At 38.2% G+C, this 16,309-nt stretch overlaps 1 protein-coding gene across 1 annotated transcript; it reads right to left on the bottom strand.

Annotated features, from left to right (window-relative positions):
• Positions 1–565: 565 nt before the first annotated feature.
• LOC141337867 (NLR family CARD domain-containing protein 3-like) lies at positions 566–16,105 on the bottom strand. The gene is made up of 10 exons (XM_073843447.1): positions 16,047–16,105; positions 15,621–15,725; positions 15,333–15,375; positions 14,875–15,070; positions 12,950–14,780; positions 12,314–12,484; positions 6,577–6,750; positions 3,034–3,207; positions 778–951; positions 566–629 (listed from the first exon to the last, which is right to left on the bottom strand). Exons 1-10 carry the CDS (start codon positions 16,103–16,105, stop codon positions 566–568), a joined length of 2,991 nt encoding a protein of 996 aa, XP_073699548.1.
• Positions 16,106–16,309: the final 204 nt, after the last annotated feature.

Raw genomic sequence — 16,309 nt, 5'->3', positions numbered from 1 at the left:
ATAAGCCCCTTCAGGATGATACCAGTCCTGATCACCCTTATTCTTTGATAACAACTGTGTCCTGGATATCTGGACGTACATTATACCTTACATAAGTAATGTGACATGTTGGTTGTCAAAGTAAAAACACACAAGAGACAGAGACATTGATCATGTGATGCTGGACGGCTGTGAGCTGAAGCTGGAATATGCACTGATTTTACCAGCGTTTTCCTCCAAACTGGATTTCAAACTGGAATGATTCACTATTACTGATGGCATTAATAAAGCAGCTGTTGTTGGAGAAAGCTCTGACAGTGTGCTTTTGTTCTCTTTCCTCCTTTGTGTTCAACATTTTGATCAACTTTACATTTCATTCTGACACAAACCCTTTGAAATTAAGCTTGATGATAATTTGATCTCCTTTCACAAATATTTGAAAGTAAATATTAGTCCACATATCAGAGGTAATTGAAGATCTCTTTAATATCACAAAGTGAAGTTAACCCACCTCCGTTTACAGCTTGAGTCTCGTAGCACATCAATGAGCCGCTGCTTTGAGTCTCCAATTTTATTGTTTCTCAGATCAAGCTCTTTTAGAAACCGCAGTGCTTTTCTGTTTGTCAAAGACTGAGTTAAAGAAGAAACATCTGTAATGCCACAATCATAAAGACTAGAAAGAGACAAACAGAGGAAAATAAATCATCTTACAAACAAACCATTAAGGTGAATTTTTTTTTTTTTTTTTTTTTTTTTTGATTTTCATCATTTTGATTCTTGTATGTGAATGTTACTGACCTCAATCTCTCCAGTTTACAGTGTGAATCCTTCAGTACGTCACATAAGTCATTCACTCCTGTGTTATTTATTTGATTCCCACCCAGGTTCAGTTCTCTCAGGTGTGATAGGTTTGATTTCAGAGCTGAAGTCAGGATGAGACACTGTTCCTCTGTAATACTGCATCCATACAGACTGAAGACAGAAAGAGAAAGAACAATGACTCAGATCTATAATGCATCATGAGCAAATGCTATACAGCCACTAAATAAATCAGAAAGATCATGAACTCTTAATGATATGACATAATCCATGACAGGAGTATTTGAGGACACTAGTTACAATCCAAGTCTACAATCCAAGATGTCATTGGTTTCTCCCATTGTCTCCCCCTGTTGATCTGTTTACTTTGGTTCAGCCCTCATTATCGTTATCCCCTTCACCTGTCTTTGATTATCAGTTACCCTTTATAAGTCTGTCTGAATCTTTAGTTCACTGTCAGTCTTTGATGTTATAAGAAGTGTGTAGATGTTCATCTGTGTTCCTGATCGTTCCTGCCTGTTCTGTCTGAGGATATATTAAAGACTTTATTTGTTTGTACTTCCTGATCTGTCTCCTCCATCCTACACCCACCGTAACATAAAGACCGACCAAAACAGTTTCACTGTGTTTTCCCTGTTTTTTTTTAGTGTTTTATTTTTTTATTTTTTTTTTCCCGTTATGGATAACCCCGCAGTCCTCCTCATTCTCCTGGAGCAGGGGAATCGCTCTCTTGAGGACTACACCAGAGACTTTGTGTGCCTTATTCCACTCACGCACTACCCGGACAGCTGCCTGTGCACATTCTACCGTGCAGGACTAAACACCACTACCAAAGTGCAGCTGTCCGGGGAGGGTCCTCAGGAGAGCATCGCAGACTATATTGAGTGGGTGCTGGTGTTCTCAACTCAAGACCAGCCAAACATCACCCTGACATGAGGGACACAAGCCCGAGCCCACCGCAGATGGAGAGCCAGAGCCGCGAGCGACAGAGCTGTGGTCACACGGAGCCACAGTGAGGAGTATCGCCGTAGAGCCAGAGCATATCCTGTCCGACCAGGTGCGAGAAACCAGCTACAGCGCCCGCGACGGTGGAGTCCTACATGGAACAAGAGAGGGCTATGGAAAGCCCTGTCCACTGCACCACCACTGGGGGTGAGCAGGAATAAAACTCTGGGGACTTAATTGATTTCTATACTGAAATATCTACCTGTTATGAACTACCTGCCTGCCTGGACTTCCCACCCACCCTCCCTCCCTCTTCAGCCTATGTCTGCATCGGCCTGGTCACTGCTGTCCTCTGACAGCCCCTCTGCTCACCCTCAGCCAACCACCTGCTCAGTGGGCTCGCTGCGGGTCTGCCAGCTTCCGTCGGCGTCATGGCTGGAGGATCCCTCATCTCCGTCTCCAGCCTCAGAGTCCAGAACTCTGCCTCGGCCCTCAGAACCTGCTGCTCCACCACAGCTCTCAGCTCCCTCGTCTCCACCATCACCCGTCCTTCCACCAGCTCCACCAGGCTCCCTCATCTGGCTCCGTCCTGGTCAGTCATCATGCCACCGTCACCTCAGGACTCTGCTCCTCCGGCTGTGCCTCGTCGGTCCGTCCCACCGGCTCCGTTGGACTCCTCCCTCCCTCCGTCCTCTGTCGCTCCGGATCTCCGCCTCCGCCTTGGTTGCCAGAGCCTCGGGATCTTCGGCTCTCCGTCTCCGCCTCGGTCTCCACCGCCACCTGCTCTGCCTCTGTCGGTCGGCCCCCTGGAGTCGTCAGCCCTTCCTCCACCATGGCTCCTCCCTCCGTCGGTTCCACTGTGGGTCACCTTCATGGCTGCGGTCTGGGTCTTACTTGTTTCCTACTGTTCCGGGGCCCTCCTGTCTCCTCCTTGGCTCCTCCCACCATCGTCACCTCCCTGGACTCTGTTTATTGTCCCTCTCCCGGGAGCGCTGCCATGGTCATGTGCTCACAAATGAGGTCACAAATCGTACCGCCGACCCAGAACAGCCTCTTATTCTAGTGAGAGGTTTTTAGAGATATTGCCTGGCGAACATAGAATTGCTGCATTCACTCGGCTCAAAAGCAAACATCTGAATGAGTGGATGCACCTGTCACCTATTTATACCTGCATGCACTGGGATTGGCTCAGCATGCAAAATCCACTAGCCATTTTCATTGGCGTTTTCTCTTTTTTTTTTTTTTTTTTGATTTTCATCATTTTGATTCTTGTATGTGAATGTTACTGACCTCAATCTCTCCAGTTTACAGTGTGAATCCTTCAGTACGTCACATAAGTCATTCACTCCTGTGTTATTTATTTGATTCCCACCCAGGTTCAGTTCTCTCAGGTGTGATAGGTTTGATTTCAGAGCTGAAGTCAGGATGAGACACTGTTCCTCTGTAATACTGCAGCCATACAGACTGAGGACAGAAAGAGAAAGAACAATGACTCAGATCTATAATGCATCATGAGCAAATGCTATACAGCCACTAATAAATCAGAAAGATCATGAACTCTTAATGATATGACATAATCCATGACAGGAGTATTTGAGGACACTAGTTACAATCCAAGTCTACAATCCAAGATGTCATTGGTTTCTCCCATTGTCTCCCCCTGTTGATCTGTTTACTTTGGTTCAGCCCTCATTATCGTTATCCCCTTCACCTGTCTTTGATTATCAGTTACCCTTTATAAGTCTGTCTGAATCTTTAGTTCACTGTCAGTCTTTGATGTTATAAGAAGTGTGTAGATGTTCATCTGTGTTCCTGATCGTTCCTGCCTGTTCTGTCTGAGGATGTATTAAAGACTTTATTTGTTTGTACTTCCTGATCTGTCTCCTCCATCCTACACCCACCGTAACATAAAGACCGACCAAAACAGTTTCACTGTGTTTTCCCTGTTTTTCCCCCCCGTTTTTTTTTAGTGTTTTATTTTTTTTTTTCCCGTTATGGATAACCCCGCAGTCCTCCTCATTCTCCTGGAGCAGGGGAATCGCTCTCTTGAGGACTACACCAGAGACTTTGTGTGCCTTATTCCACTCACGCACTACCCGGACAGCTGCCTGTGCACATTCTACCGTGCAGGACTAAACACCACTACCAAAGTGCAGCTGTCCGGGGAGGGTTGAAAATGCTGTGTAGTACAATGCAAAGCGTGGTCTCACACGTTTGTAATTTTAAAATTTAGGGAGAAGTATAATTTTCATATATGGTTTCAACAACCAGATGCAGTTTTGTCTGGAATGCGGCCCAGACTTCTGGTTTGAGCGATCGCTCAAAGTGGTTTGAGCGATCGGATTTAAATGCATCTCAAAAGCGTTTCAGAGGTCTTTTCACTATCAGATATATGTCCTGTCAGAGAAAACGCATTAAGTGACCGGGTGTAAACAAAGTACCCCGTGGGCGAAAGCCGAGATAAGTAATTGCTATTTTTATAGTTAGTATTAGTCTATTTTAAAATGTCTTTGTGAAAAAAAAAAAATAAAAAAATAACAAGAATTTAAAAATGTGCATGTTTTTCATTAATGCGTTCAACATGTGATGCTTCATATTTGTTTATTATTGAGTTGTACATGGACAAATAAATGTTTTGTTATTGAAAAGCTTTATTTATTTTTTATTATAGTAATATATAGTTTTTTTTTGTTTGTTTGTTTTTTTCAATGGCTCTTTTGAAAAAATTTACTTGCCAAAAAATGGCTCTTAGGTGAAAAAAGGTTCCCAACCCTTGATCTAGATAGACCAGGGACTACTGTAAGGATCCTGTTTGTGGACTTCAGCTCAGCTTTTAAGTCATCTCTAACCTACTCCTGCCCAAATTAACTCAGCTCTCTGTGTCTACCTCCATCTGTCAGTGGATCACCAGCTCCCTGACAGACAGGCAGCAGCTGAGAAAATCCTCATCTATAGCATCCATACTATCAGCACTGGCACCCCTCAGGTTTGTGTTCTCTCCCCACAGGAGACTCACTCGGCACACTTATTGGCCTCATTCAGGATAGTGATGAGTCTGCTTACAGCCATGAGGTTAAAGAGCTGACTGTCTGGTGCAGCCACAACAACCTGGAGCCCAACACGCTCAAAACTGTGGAGATGTTTGTGGACTTTAGGAGAAATCACCCTGCTTTTCCCCCACTGACCATCATGGACAGCACTGTAACAACAGTAGAGACGTTCAGTTTAAAAAAAATCTCTATTTACTTCTATCTACTTCTATTCTTTATTATCTGTTTTGTCCTGTCACTGTCATTCTGTCGCATTGTGGAAGCTTTTGTCAGGAAAACAAATTCCTTGTATGTGTAAACATATCTGGCAATAAAGCTCATTTTGATATTTGTCCAAGTTATTTAAAACAATTTATAGTCTTTGCTACACTGCTACATTAACTTCAATGTAAGGACATAAATATTCATCTGTACCTCACATTAAACTATCAAATACCTTCAGAAGACTTGGAATATTGTGCACAAAAACATTGTGCTTTTAGACCTTTTATGTAGACCTTAACAGTAACATAGAACAGTACACACAATATCGGATTTAGATTGGCACTGTCTGACCAATATACCCGATCTAGCAAGGAATAGTATTATCAGAACCGATACCCAATATGAGTCCCTAATTTAAAAAGTTTGATGCCATTTTTCATTGCCTGTTTAATGTTAATACTTCATATTATAGAGGCTTTTTGTGATTCTGAGGATAAAAAACTACTCTGACTCAAACAAATGAGGAAATATTAACAACAACAATAACATCATGATTAAAAGTAATGTAACATTTGAAATAAACTAACAATACTCACATCAGTGTGTTGAGTTGACAGTGTTTATCCTCCAGTAGAGCAGAGATCTGATTCAATCGTATGTCTCCTAGTTCATGTTCACTCAGACTCAGCTCTCTCAGGAGTAACAGGTTTTTACCCACAATTCCAGTCACATACTGACAGCCTTCATCTGCAGCAGGACCCAAAAACCTGCAGAAGAGAAGATGAAGCAGGATTCAATTTAGCTTTGATTTAAAGGTCCATTGCATTACAAAAATGACTGATACGATTAAAAAAAAACTCTTTATCATTCTAAATATGAGATCTAGTAATTGCACATCTTATTAATCACATTTATTTGAAAGAAACTAGAGAGACACTCAGTCCAAAAGCAAACTCAGGAAAACAGAAACGTACCATGTTAAATAATTTGACTAAAAGGCTAACTAGACTCTTTTCTTGGAAATGGCCATAAACATTGCACATGTTAATTATCAAGGTATACCATAGTCCAGAATAGCAGCACAAGTAAACTGTGTCGACAGTCAACATTCACTCAAAAGCTCATTCATAAAATTGTCCAGCTGCGACTCAACACCTGCGGGGTCTCTAGGCCAGGACAAGCAGACTGAATGACAACTTCATCCATCAGGCCGTCAGGAAGCTCAACTCTCTCCCGACACTCAGAATTTATCTGTTTTTACATTCTACATTCTACTTTTAGTTTTTAGTGTTATCTGTATGCAGCCAGGGTCTGCAAATAACACATTTTAATTTTGTTTGTATGTATATCCTGTATATGTGGCAGAAATGACAATAAAGCAAACTTTGACTTTGCTCATCATTACACCAAAAACCCGCAGCATCTGATATGATCATTCTGATGCAACAAAGTGTCCAGATTATAGTATATCTTAAACACACACACACACACACACACACACACACACACACACACACACACACACACACACACATATATATATACACATTATTTTTTACATTATTTCATTATGTCTTACCTCAGTGTCTTGAGTTGACAGTTTGGATCCTGTAGTAAATCACTGAGCCCCTTCACTCCTGATTGTCCAGGATCATTTCCTGTGAGATCCAGCTCTACCAGGTGTGAAGGGTTTGATCTCAGAGCTGAAGCCAGAGCTTTATAACCTTCTTCAGTGATACTGCAGTTTGAAAGCCTAGAACCAGAATGAAAATGTCACATTCAGATGATTAATCAGTTATTCTAGAAATTACCTAAACAATGAAAATCCCTAAACAGAATTACATTTTATTCCTTATTCAAATGAACTAAAACTTAGCTGTAAAGAAAAATCTAACAAATGAGTATTAATTGAAACAAAAAAGAGAACTTTAAATTGTTAGACATCAAGTCACATTAGTATCTCCAGCATACAGTCACTTTAAAGCTTTAACCCTCTGATTCTTCTCATTTGTGAGATACATTTGTGGTCTTCATAGTCAAAAGTGACAATACCTGGAATGTAACTTTTTATTTTCAGTAAGATCAATGTAATAAATGTTTGGGTCCCACTATACCTTAGGTGGCCTTAAAGGGATTGTTCACCCAAAAATGAAAATGTGATGTTTATCTGCTTACCCCCAGGGCATCCTAAATGTAGGGGACTTTGTTTCCTCAGTAAAACACAAACAAAGATTTTTAACGAAAACCGGTGCAGTCTGCCAGCCATATCATGGACGTGGATGGGCACCAAACCTTTAAAATTAAACAAAAAATCCAAATTACACCTTGCGACTCGAAACGATACATTGATGTCTAAGACACGAATCGATCTTTTTTTGCGAGAAAATGAACAGTATTTATTTAATTGTTTTTACCTTTGATACATAGCCACGTCCAACTGTCATGAGCACGAGTTTAGCATCCGGCTCGTTACATGTGCACGTGCTCTGGCGTAGTACACGCAAATACCGTAAGGGGGAATCGGTTAAAAGTCCCGTAATCTTTTAGCTTTAACCCCTTAAGCTCTGCAGCTATTTGGGGGATTTCCGCCTGCATTTGGCCTACCTAAATTCAAATGGTTCCCCTATACACATACAACGGAGGAAATAAAAAAAAATGGTTTCATTGTATAGAAAACCATTTAAACTACATAATATCAGTGTAATTCTTTATAAATAACATTATATAGGTTTCAAAAAGTACAATAAAAACTAAAAAATCATAGGCGCTTTTTGATTTTTTTTTTTTTTCAAAAGTTTTTTTTTGAAAGTCTGTTACTCAGGATTTAGGTGTCTCAGTTCTTTGCAAATTGTTTTGTTTGATTCCACTAGGTCTCAGGATATACCAGAAAAAAGATTTTTTCATATAACAGTTTCTAATTGAAAGTTATTGAATTATAACCGGGAGTCACATTGCCCCTTTTCCCCCTTTTTCCCCACTTTTTTCCCCCTAAAAGTGTCCTTCTGTTTCTTTGCAAAAACAGGTTTTATAAAGCACATTACCCCTTAGAATACTATTTTACTATGTACCATAGCACTTTTCATGATTGTTGACTGAATTATGTTTCATTTTTGTGTTTGCCTGTGTATTTACTGAAACACCTTCTGTACTTTACTGTCAATATTCAATATACACTCAATACATAGCTTAGCAGATTGTTTTGGTGTCCTTTACGTTTCAAAGTAATTATAAGAATAAAACAAACCTGAATAGAAGCACTGTAATACTTATAGACGCGCTTATGAGCCGCGGATCCTCTGCTCTCCATGGAAACGGCCCGTTATTTATTCATTTAGCGTCTATTTTGGATAATGGCGACCGCTATATTCCTCTGAGACATTATATCTGCGCTCAAAGAGTCCAAAAACTACATATCCCACAATTCCCTGCACCGTTGAAGCATCTTGTGTGACCCGGAACCTCTCCATGACACTTCTTCTTCTGTGCGCTGGAGAGGCGTCGGTGTTATCGTTCACACCTCGGAGCAGCACAGCAGGCGGCCAGAGATTGTAACCTGATCTACTGAGGCGCTTTGAGTGCGGCCGTAGACACACACACACCTGTTTGAGCGGTTTAGAGCGCATCTCCATAAGCGCGCAAGTGGTTGGAAAAAGCGCGTCTGGCAAAACAATGGATTTCTCAGCAATAAAATCACGGAGAAACGTGAAAATGGTCTTGTTTGAAAGATGAGATCCTAATCTTAAAGGTAAAATGGAGTTTGTGGCCGTTTGCGGCTAACTGAAGCAGTAGTATGTGGAGGAAAGTAATAGAATATATGATCATACTCTTCAAGTATATTCTGACATCGTGATTCAATTGAAGATTATTCGATCTGTGTTTGTCACACAATAAAATGATTTACATGGTCAGATTCTTGAGAATGAGAACTTTCTTGTGATAAATGACTTGTCTGTTTTGTGAGAAATATAAGAAAAACACATTCTTTGTAATAATTCTTCACAATCGATAGGCGGAAATTTGTGTGTGGTACGACATCAATTCTAAGCATAATTTTACTACTTTATGTATCATAAAACTAAAAGTTATGGTATTCCTAGTAAAGAGGAGACTCTAAGCTTTCAAATGAGATCATATATGGGCTGATACTATATGAGGAAGGTGATGTAAATGAAGCAGCAACATTTTGAAACAATTTTTATTATATTCTGACATCGAGATTCAATTGAAGATTATTTGATCTGTGTTTGTCACACAATAAAATGCATCAACATTTTGAAACAATTTTTTCCGCAGAGTTTAAGGGGTTAAATCGGTTTGAACAATCAGGATAAGCCCAAGTAATTACCATTTTGAATAGTCGCTATACCCACAATCTCTGTGCTCTATGTAAACAATGAGTGTTATATTCATGAGACAGATCGCTTTCGGAGTTTGCGTATTATACACCAGAGCGCGTTCACATGCCACGAGCCGGATGCTTAACTTGTGCTCAAGACAGATGGACGTGGCTGTGTATCAAAGGTAAAAAATGATATAAATACTGTTCAGTTTCTCACAAAAAACGATCATTTTGTGTCTTAGGCCATTAATGTATCATCACGAGCCGCAGGGTATAATTTGGATTTGCCTGTGCATGTTTTTGTTTAATTTTTAAAGGTTTGGTGCCCATCCACTCAAATAATTTGGCTGGCAGACTGCCCCGGTTTCCATTAAAAATCTTCGTTTGTGTTTTTCTGAGGAAACAAAGTCACCTACATCTTGGATGCCCTGGGGGTAAGCAGATGCACATCACATTTTCATTTTTGGGTGAACTATCCCTTTAATCACTATGTACTTACACTGAAATTAATCATTAGGTACAATGTACTTATTGTGTACATACATATTTTTACATTGTACTTAAAAACCTTTATGTAATTACATATGTAATTAATTTCTGTAATTACCAATGCTGACCCACCCTAACCCACCCTTAAACCTGCCCATACCACCAAACCTGTCCCTAACCTTACCCATATTCCATCTTAAAGGATAACTATTGCCAAAATGCAACCTGGGCTGTTTTTTTTTTTTTTTTTTTTTTTTTACTGTAAACAAGACAAACTTATATCTAAAAGCATAATTACGACAAACGAGCCATTTTTGAGATTGACCGTGATTTCGTTTTGTGGTCAATGGCAGGTGAATGGGAGTCCTAGGGGCATATTTGAGCGCATAAAAATCGATATTTTTACAACACTAAGAAGGCTCGACACACCATGAAACTTTGCTCGAAGTATCGCCTGGGTCTTTACACATGAACTCGGGCATTGAGAACATTGTTTGTGTACACAGAGTTTATTAAAAAGAAAGGTTTTGAAAAACTCACTTACACTTTTTGGTTTTCTGCTCGCAGCCAACTTGACAGTCAAGAAATGTCGATCTCTGAATGCGAATGAATGTACTCCATATGAGGCTCTTTTTACAACTATAAGGTTAATATTGTTTTTCACTTGTAACAAAACAATGAATTTGCCGTGCATTTATATGTAAATATGCTTTAGGAGCTATCCATCTTTACTCTCCTCGCTATTATGTCGCATTCGGAGATCGACACTTCTTGACTGGCGTGAAAGTGAGTTGTTCAAAACCTTTCTTTTTTAGTAAACAATGTGTACACAAACAATGTTCTCAATGCTCGAGTTCATGTGTAGAGACCCAGGCGATACTTCGAGCAAAGTTTCATGGTATGTCGAGCTGCCTTAGTGTTGTAAAAATATAGGTTTGATTCGCTCAAAGTTATGCCCCTAGGACTCCCATTCACCGGCCATTGCCCACAAAACGAAATCACGGTCAATCTCAAAAACAGCTCGTTTGTCGTAATTATGCTTTAAGATAAAAGCTTGTCTCGTTTACAGTAAAAAAAAAACAGCCCAGGTTGCATTTTGGCAATAGTTATCGTTTAATAGAAGCAGAAGTGTTTTGCAATGCAATATGACCACAATAAGTACATTGTACTTATTTTTTAATGTGAGTACATAATAGTTAAGGCCCCTAATATAAAGTGTGACCTATTTTTGTTTTATATAGTACTGTGCAAAATTCTTATTTCACTAACATTTTCACAAGCTAAAAATGGTTTACAGTCAGATATTTCTATCTTTTGCAGTGTGTCAGTAGGAAATATCAGTTTACATTTCAAAACATTTATATTGTCATTAATTTGTAATAATCTACTGAGGATTTTGTTTGCACAAGGAGTCTGACAACAGCCAGTGCTCCACATAGAGATCTGATCTCATCATCATCCAGTCCATCTGGAATGACATGAAGAAATAGAAAATATGGATAATAATAGATATATTTTCAGACATTCTCAAAAACTACTTTATCTAGTTTTAAATATTTATTTGTTTGAATAGTTGATGTGAAGTCAGTTTTGCATTATTATTACTACAGTTAAACCTGAACACAGAGATTTCTTTTACACATAACACAAAATTTCAATAAAAACGAAAGGAAAAAATTACAGGAATTTTTTTAATCATTTCTTTTATATTCTTTGTATTATTTCTTGCTGTGTGTCCACTGGTATTCACTAAGTTATGGGGACCAAATATCCCCACAAAGATAGAAATACCAGTAAATTATGACTTTGATGGAACTTTTTTTTTTTTTTTTTTTTTTGGAAAACAAAGTTAGGGATAGGGTTAGATCTGTGGAAAGTATTGTGTTAGGTCCAACAGATCCGCTGTCCTGCAGAGTTTAGCTCCAACTTGAAAAACCTGTCTGTACTTCTCTAGTGATCGTGAAGACATTGATATTGATTAGCTTGTTCAAGTGTGTTTGACTAGTGTTACAGCTAAACTCTCATGACAGCAGCTTTCTAGTAACGAACTTGCTCATCCCTTTTCTGTTAATCGTGAGAGAGCATTTTTCATTATGCATGTTATTTGTTTATTTTAGAAGATACTTATTTTAAGAAAAATATAAAAAATGGTCCAGACTTCAAGTGGGAAACCCTGAACTCCCATACAGTATATTTTATCAGTAAATGTAATGCCAAAAAGATTAAAAAAAAAATACAAGACCAAATACATTACATAAATGGTATACCACAACAATTTGGCTTAGGACAGTGTCAAAATCAGAAAAAGAACACTACGGCAGTCATAAATATAAAAGTAAATAAAAAAATATAAATAAAAAAATCTCCATCCACAACATACAGACTTGTTAATTATCTAGTTAATTATCTACTTGTTAATTAGTCCTATTGTCACCTTATGTTTTTGTTGTGCTCGTTTTTTTTTTTTGTCTATTGTCACACAATTTACCTCAATATCTCCAAATGACACTTCATATTTCCCAGTCCAGTGCAGAGCAACTTCACCCCTGAATCCTGCAGATTATTATTGCTCATGTTTAGCTCTTTCAGACTGGTATCTGATCCAAGAACTGTAGCCAGAGCTTGACAGCTTTTGTCTGTTAAGCCACAATCATTTAGCCTACAAAGGAAATTAGATTACAGAAAAATTAAATTGAATACATTTGCTAAATACAAATAATTAATATATTAGTTAATCTGTAGCTTTAATTATAGTGAATTAAACATTTGAAAGTGCTAGATCATAATTTAAAAGTGCTAGAAAGTCATTTGATGGACAAACCACCATTCAAAACAGTTCTCTCATATGTCAAACAGCATCCCTTGAACAAAGCACTTTCAGCTACTAACATTAATTTTTCTCAATAAGAAAAAAAACCCTCTTAATTTTAATTACTATTACTTCACTATCATTTTCCCAGTACAACAAGGCTTTTAATAACATTTTATATTTCTCTCATTTCCAATGAATTTTCCAGGATTCAGATCAGTATCAGATCAGTAATTAATTTTCCAGGTTTTTCAGGATGCATGGGAACACTAGATAAATGTATTTTTCAGATGAAAGTAAAAATTAGTAACTTACAGAGCTCTTTTAGAGGTTTTGATGACTGCTGATAATCTAATGAGACACTCGTCTGATTTCTTGAATTTCTGAAGCTCAAACTCCTCCAGCTCCTCCTCTGATGTCAACAACACAAAGGCCAAAGCAGACCACTGGGCAGGTGAAAGATCAGCAGATGAGAGACTTCCTTTGCTAAGGTGGGTCTGAATCTCTTTCACCAGAGTTTGGTCGTTCAGTTCATTCAGACAGTAGAACAGATTGATGGATCTCTCTGGAGACAAATTAGCTTCTAATTTTTGCTTGATGTACTGAACTGTTTCTTTTTTGCTCTGGTCATTGTCGTCTTCCTGCATCAACAGACCTCGTAAGAGTTGCTGATTGGACTGGAGTGACAAACCAAGGAGGAATCGAAGAAAAAGGTCCCGGTGTCCATTATCACTCTCTAGTGCCTTGTCCACTGCAGTCTTAAGCAGAACAATCATGGATTCATTTTTATTTTCCTGTTCTGTAGACTCATGAACAAATATAACTCTCTTCTTTATGTCTAGAAACAGATGTGCATAAAGGGCTGCAATGAACTCTTGAATGCTTAAGTGAATGAAGCAGTACATGGTACCCAGAGCGATCCCAGTTTCCTCCTTAAAGATCTGGGTACACATGCCTGAATACACTGATGCCTTATAGACGTCAATACCAGAGGCTTCCAGGTCTGTATCATAGAAGATCACATTGTTTCTTTCCAGCTGATGAAATGCCAGTTTCCCCAGTGAAAAGATGGCATCTTTATCCCAGGAAACATTGGGTGTATATTCTCCATTATACTTTTGTCTGCTCTGCTGGATCTGAAAGCGGAGAAAGTGTGTGTACATTTGTGTCAGAGTCTTAGGATCGTCTTCAGTATTTGACTCCTGCAGTGTTTTGGAGGCGTCATCAGCCTGATTATTTTTCACCACATTATTTCTTTTCTCCTCCAAAATATTTTGGAGAACAGTGGCTGAAATCCAGCAGAAGACTGGGATGTGGCACATGATAAAGAGACTCCTTGATTGTTTAACATGACTGATGATTTCTTTGGTCAGATTTTCATCCATGATTCTTTTTCTGAAGTACGCCTCTTTTTGTGCATCATTGAATCCTCGTATCTCTGTCAGCTGGTCGATACAGTCAGGAGGAATCTTACTGGCAGCTGCTGGTCTGGTGGTGATCCAGATGAGAGCAGAAGGAAGCAGATTTCCCTTGATGAGGTTTGTTAGGAGAACATCCAGAGAGGCTGGTGATGATAGATTACGCCATGTTTTATTACCCTTAAAGTTTAAAGGAAGACGACATTCATCCAATCCATCAAGGATGAACAAGATATTGAACTGATTTCTTCTTGTAAGTTTCACTCCTTTTGTCTCTGGGAAAAACTGAGTTATAAGGTCCATCAAACTTATTTTTTCCTTCTCCTTCAAGTTCATCTCTCTAAATGGAAGAGGAAATATGAAGCTTATATCTTGATTTTCTTTTCCTTCGGCCCAATCCAGAACAAACTTTTGCACAGAGACTGATTTTCCGATGCCAGCAACTCCTTTTGTCAGTACAGATCTGATCTGCTTGTCTTGTTCAGGTGCTTCAAACAAATTTGTGCATTCAACCTGTTTCTCTTGTGATTCATGATGTCTGGAAGCAACTTCAATCTGTCTTACCTCATGTTCAGTATTGACCTGTTCACTAAAACCCTGAGTGATATAGAGATCTGTGTAGATGTTATTCAGAAGTGTAGAGTCACCTTGCTTTGCAATTCCTTCAAAGACCCATCGATAATTCTTCTTTAGGCTGCATTTTAGCTGATGAATGAAGACCAGCTCATCTAAACAGAAACAATAATACAGATTTATTTTAATCTTTTTTTTCTCTCCTACATTTATAAGTGACAGTCTGACAAATTGTCACAATTTTCTTACCTTCTAGAGTATCAGCAGCGTCATCTTGCTTCATCTCTCTCAGAAAGTAGAGTGTGAGATCAAGAGCTGCTTCTTTGATACTGCATCTCTTCTCATTAAAATCCTTCACAAAGTATTGCAAGTCCTCTTTTTGTAATATTTTCTTAAACTTGTCCAGTTCTTTCTTCAGAAATGTGATTATTTTGCTCTCAAGATCCTACAAAGCAATACAAAATTAAAAAAGATAAAAAAAAAAAAAAAAAAAAACTTTATATTTGGTCAAAACTAATTAAAAAAAATTGTAAAAAAAAAATCAATTTGAGGCAAATGTTAATTAGCTGTCAGTATTATTAATAATACATTCTTATTTTATAGGTTCTTAAAAAGAAAAAAATAAATATAATTTATCTCGCACTGTTATTCAATAACATAATTGTTTGTCATAATTATTAGTTATTAATGAAATTGTGTTTTCTTACTTGGAAGATCTGCAGGAAACTGTCTGTAGAGTCCTTGTGATTCCTGTTAGTCTGGAAATCTGGATCTAAGATTTCATTCTAAAGCCCGCTGCTGAATAAAATAAATGAAAATGCAAAATTTCTAGGGAAAATATGACTAAAACCTCTTGTGAACATTTTTTTAAGAAAGAGAAAAAAAATACTTTGATAAATTTATGACCTATAACGTTTTATGAGAATTATTTGCTGATACACTTTCTGACACCGTCTATGTGTAAAAAAATAAATAAAAAGAGAAACATTGAATACCGTTTGATTCTGGGTGCTGTTTCTTCATTGAAATTTGGTATTCCACCCTTTGACCAGTCACTCTTCACAGACACAGAGCTGGACAAATATGAGCCTGATCTTACACTAATGACACAGAGAGAAAAGGAACTTTATTACAGGAGGTTATAATACATGCTGCTGTAACAGTCACACATCATCAAGTGAACTTTTAACGTTTACAGAGCAACATAAACAGAGCAAACTTACTGAACTACCTTTGTTCATGAAGTCTGTTGAGCTCAGTTTAATCAGAAACACTCAGTTGCTGGTCATAGATTGTAGTTAAGTACCATGAACATAATTTTACAAAAAAAAAAGTAAGCAATGCTATTTACTAATAACTACTTGCCATCTGAAACTCCAGCAGTGTTTAAAATGATTCTCTAAAAACAGACTCAGTCTCACCTCTGTTTCTGTGAGAGACTCATCTCAGACGGAGAGTTCTTTCCTCGCTCCTCTGACATACTGCAGGTGAACTGCCAGTGATCAGCACTGGGTTGTGAAAACAATCTGTTGTTCAGTTCAACCTGGAAATGATGGTCGATAATGAGATGTTAGCAGCAACAGCAACAGCAAAAAAAAAAAAAAAAAAAAAACACTATATAAAATAAAGTGAGTTACAAACAATTGCATTTCTGTGAATAATAACCAAATTGTTTTAATGAGAA

The sequence above is a fragment of the Garra rufa genome, chromosome 7, assembly GCF_049309525.1.
Source record: "Garra rufa chromosome 7, GarRuf1.0, whole genome shotgun sequence".
Lineage (NCBI taxonomy): Eukaryota > Metazoa > Chordata > Actinopteri > Cypriniformes > Cyprinidae > Garra > Garra rufa.
The sequence above is the reverse complement of the archived record's forward strand: the minus strand, read 5'-3'. Positions and strand labels throughout refer to the sequence as shown.

Coding starts and splice junctions, on each gene's coding strand:
- LOC141337867 (XM_073843447.1), bottom strand. CDS start 16,105: ATGTCAGAGGAGCGAGGAAAGAACTCTCCGTCTGAGATGAGTCTCTCA. Junction 15,376..15,620: donor ACAGCACCCAGAATCAAACG/GTATTCAATGTT, acceptor CCAGACTAACAG/GAATCACAAGGACTCTACAG. Junction 952..3,033: donor TGTAAACTGGAGAGATTGAG/GTCAGTAACATT, acceptor TTCTGTCTTCAG/TCTGTATGGATGCAGTATTA.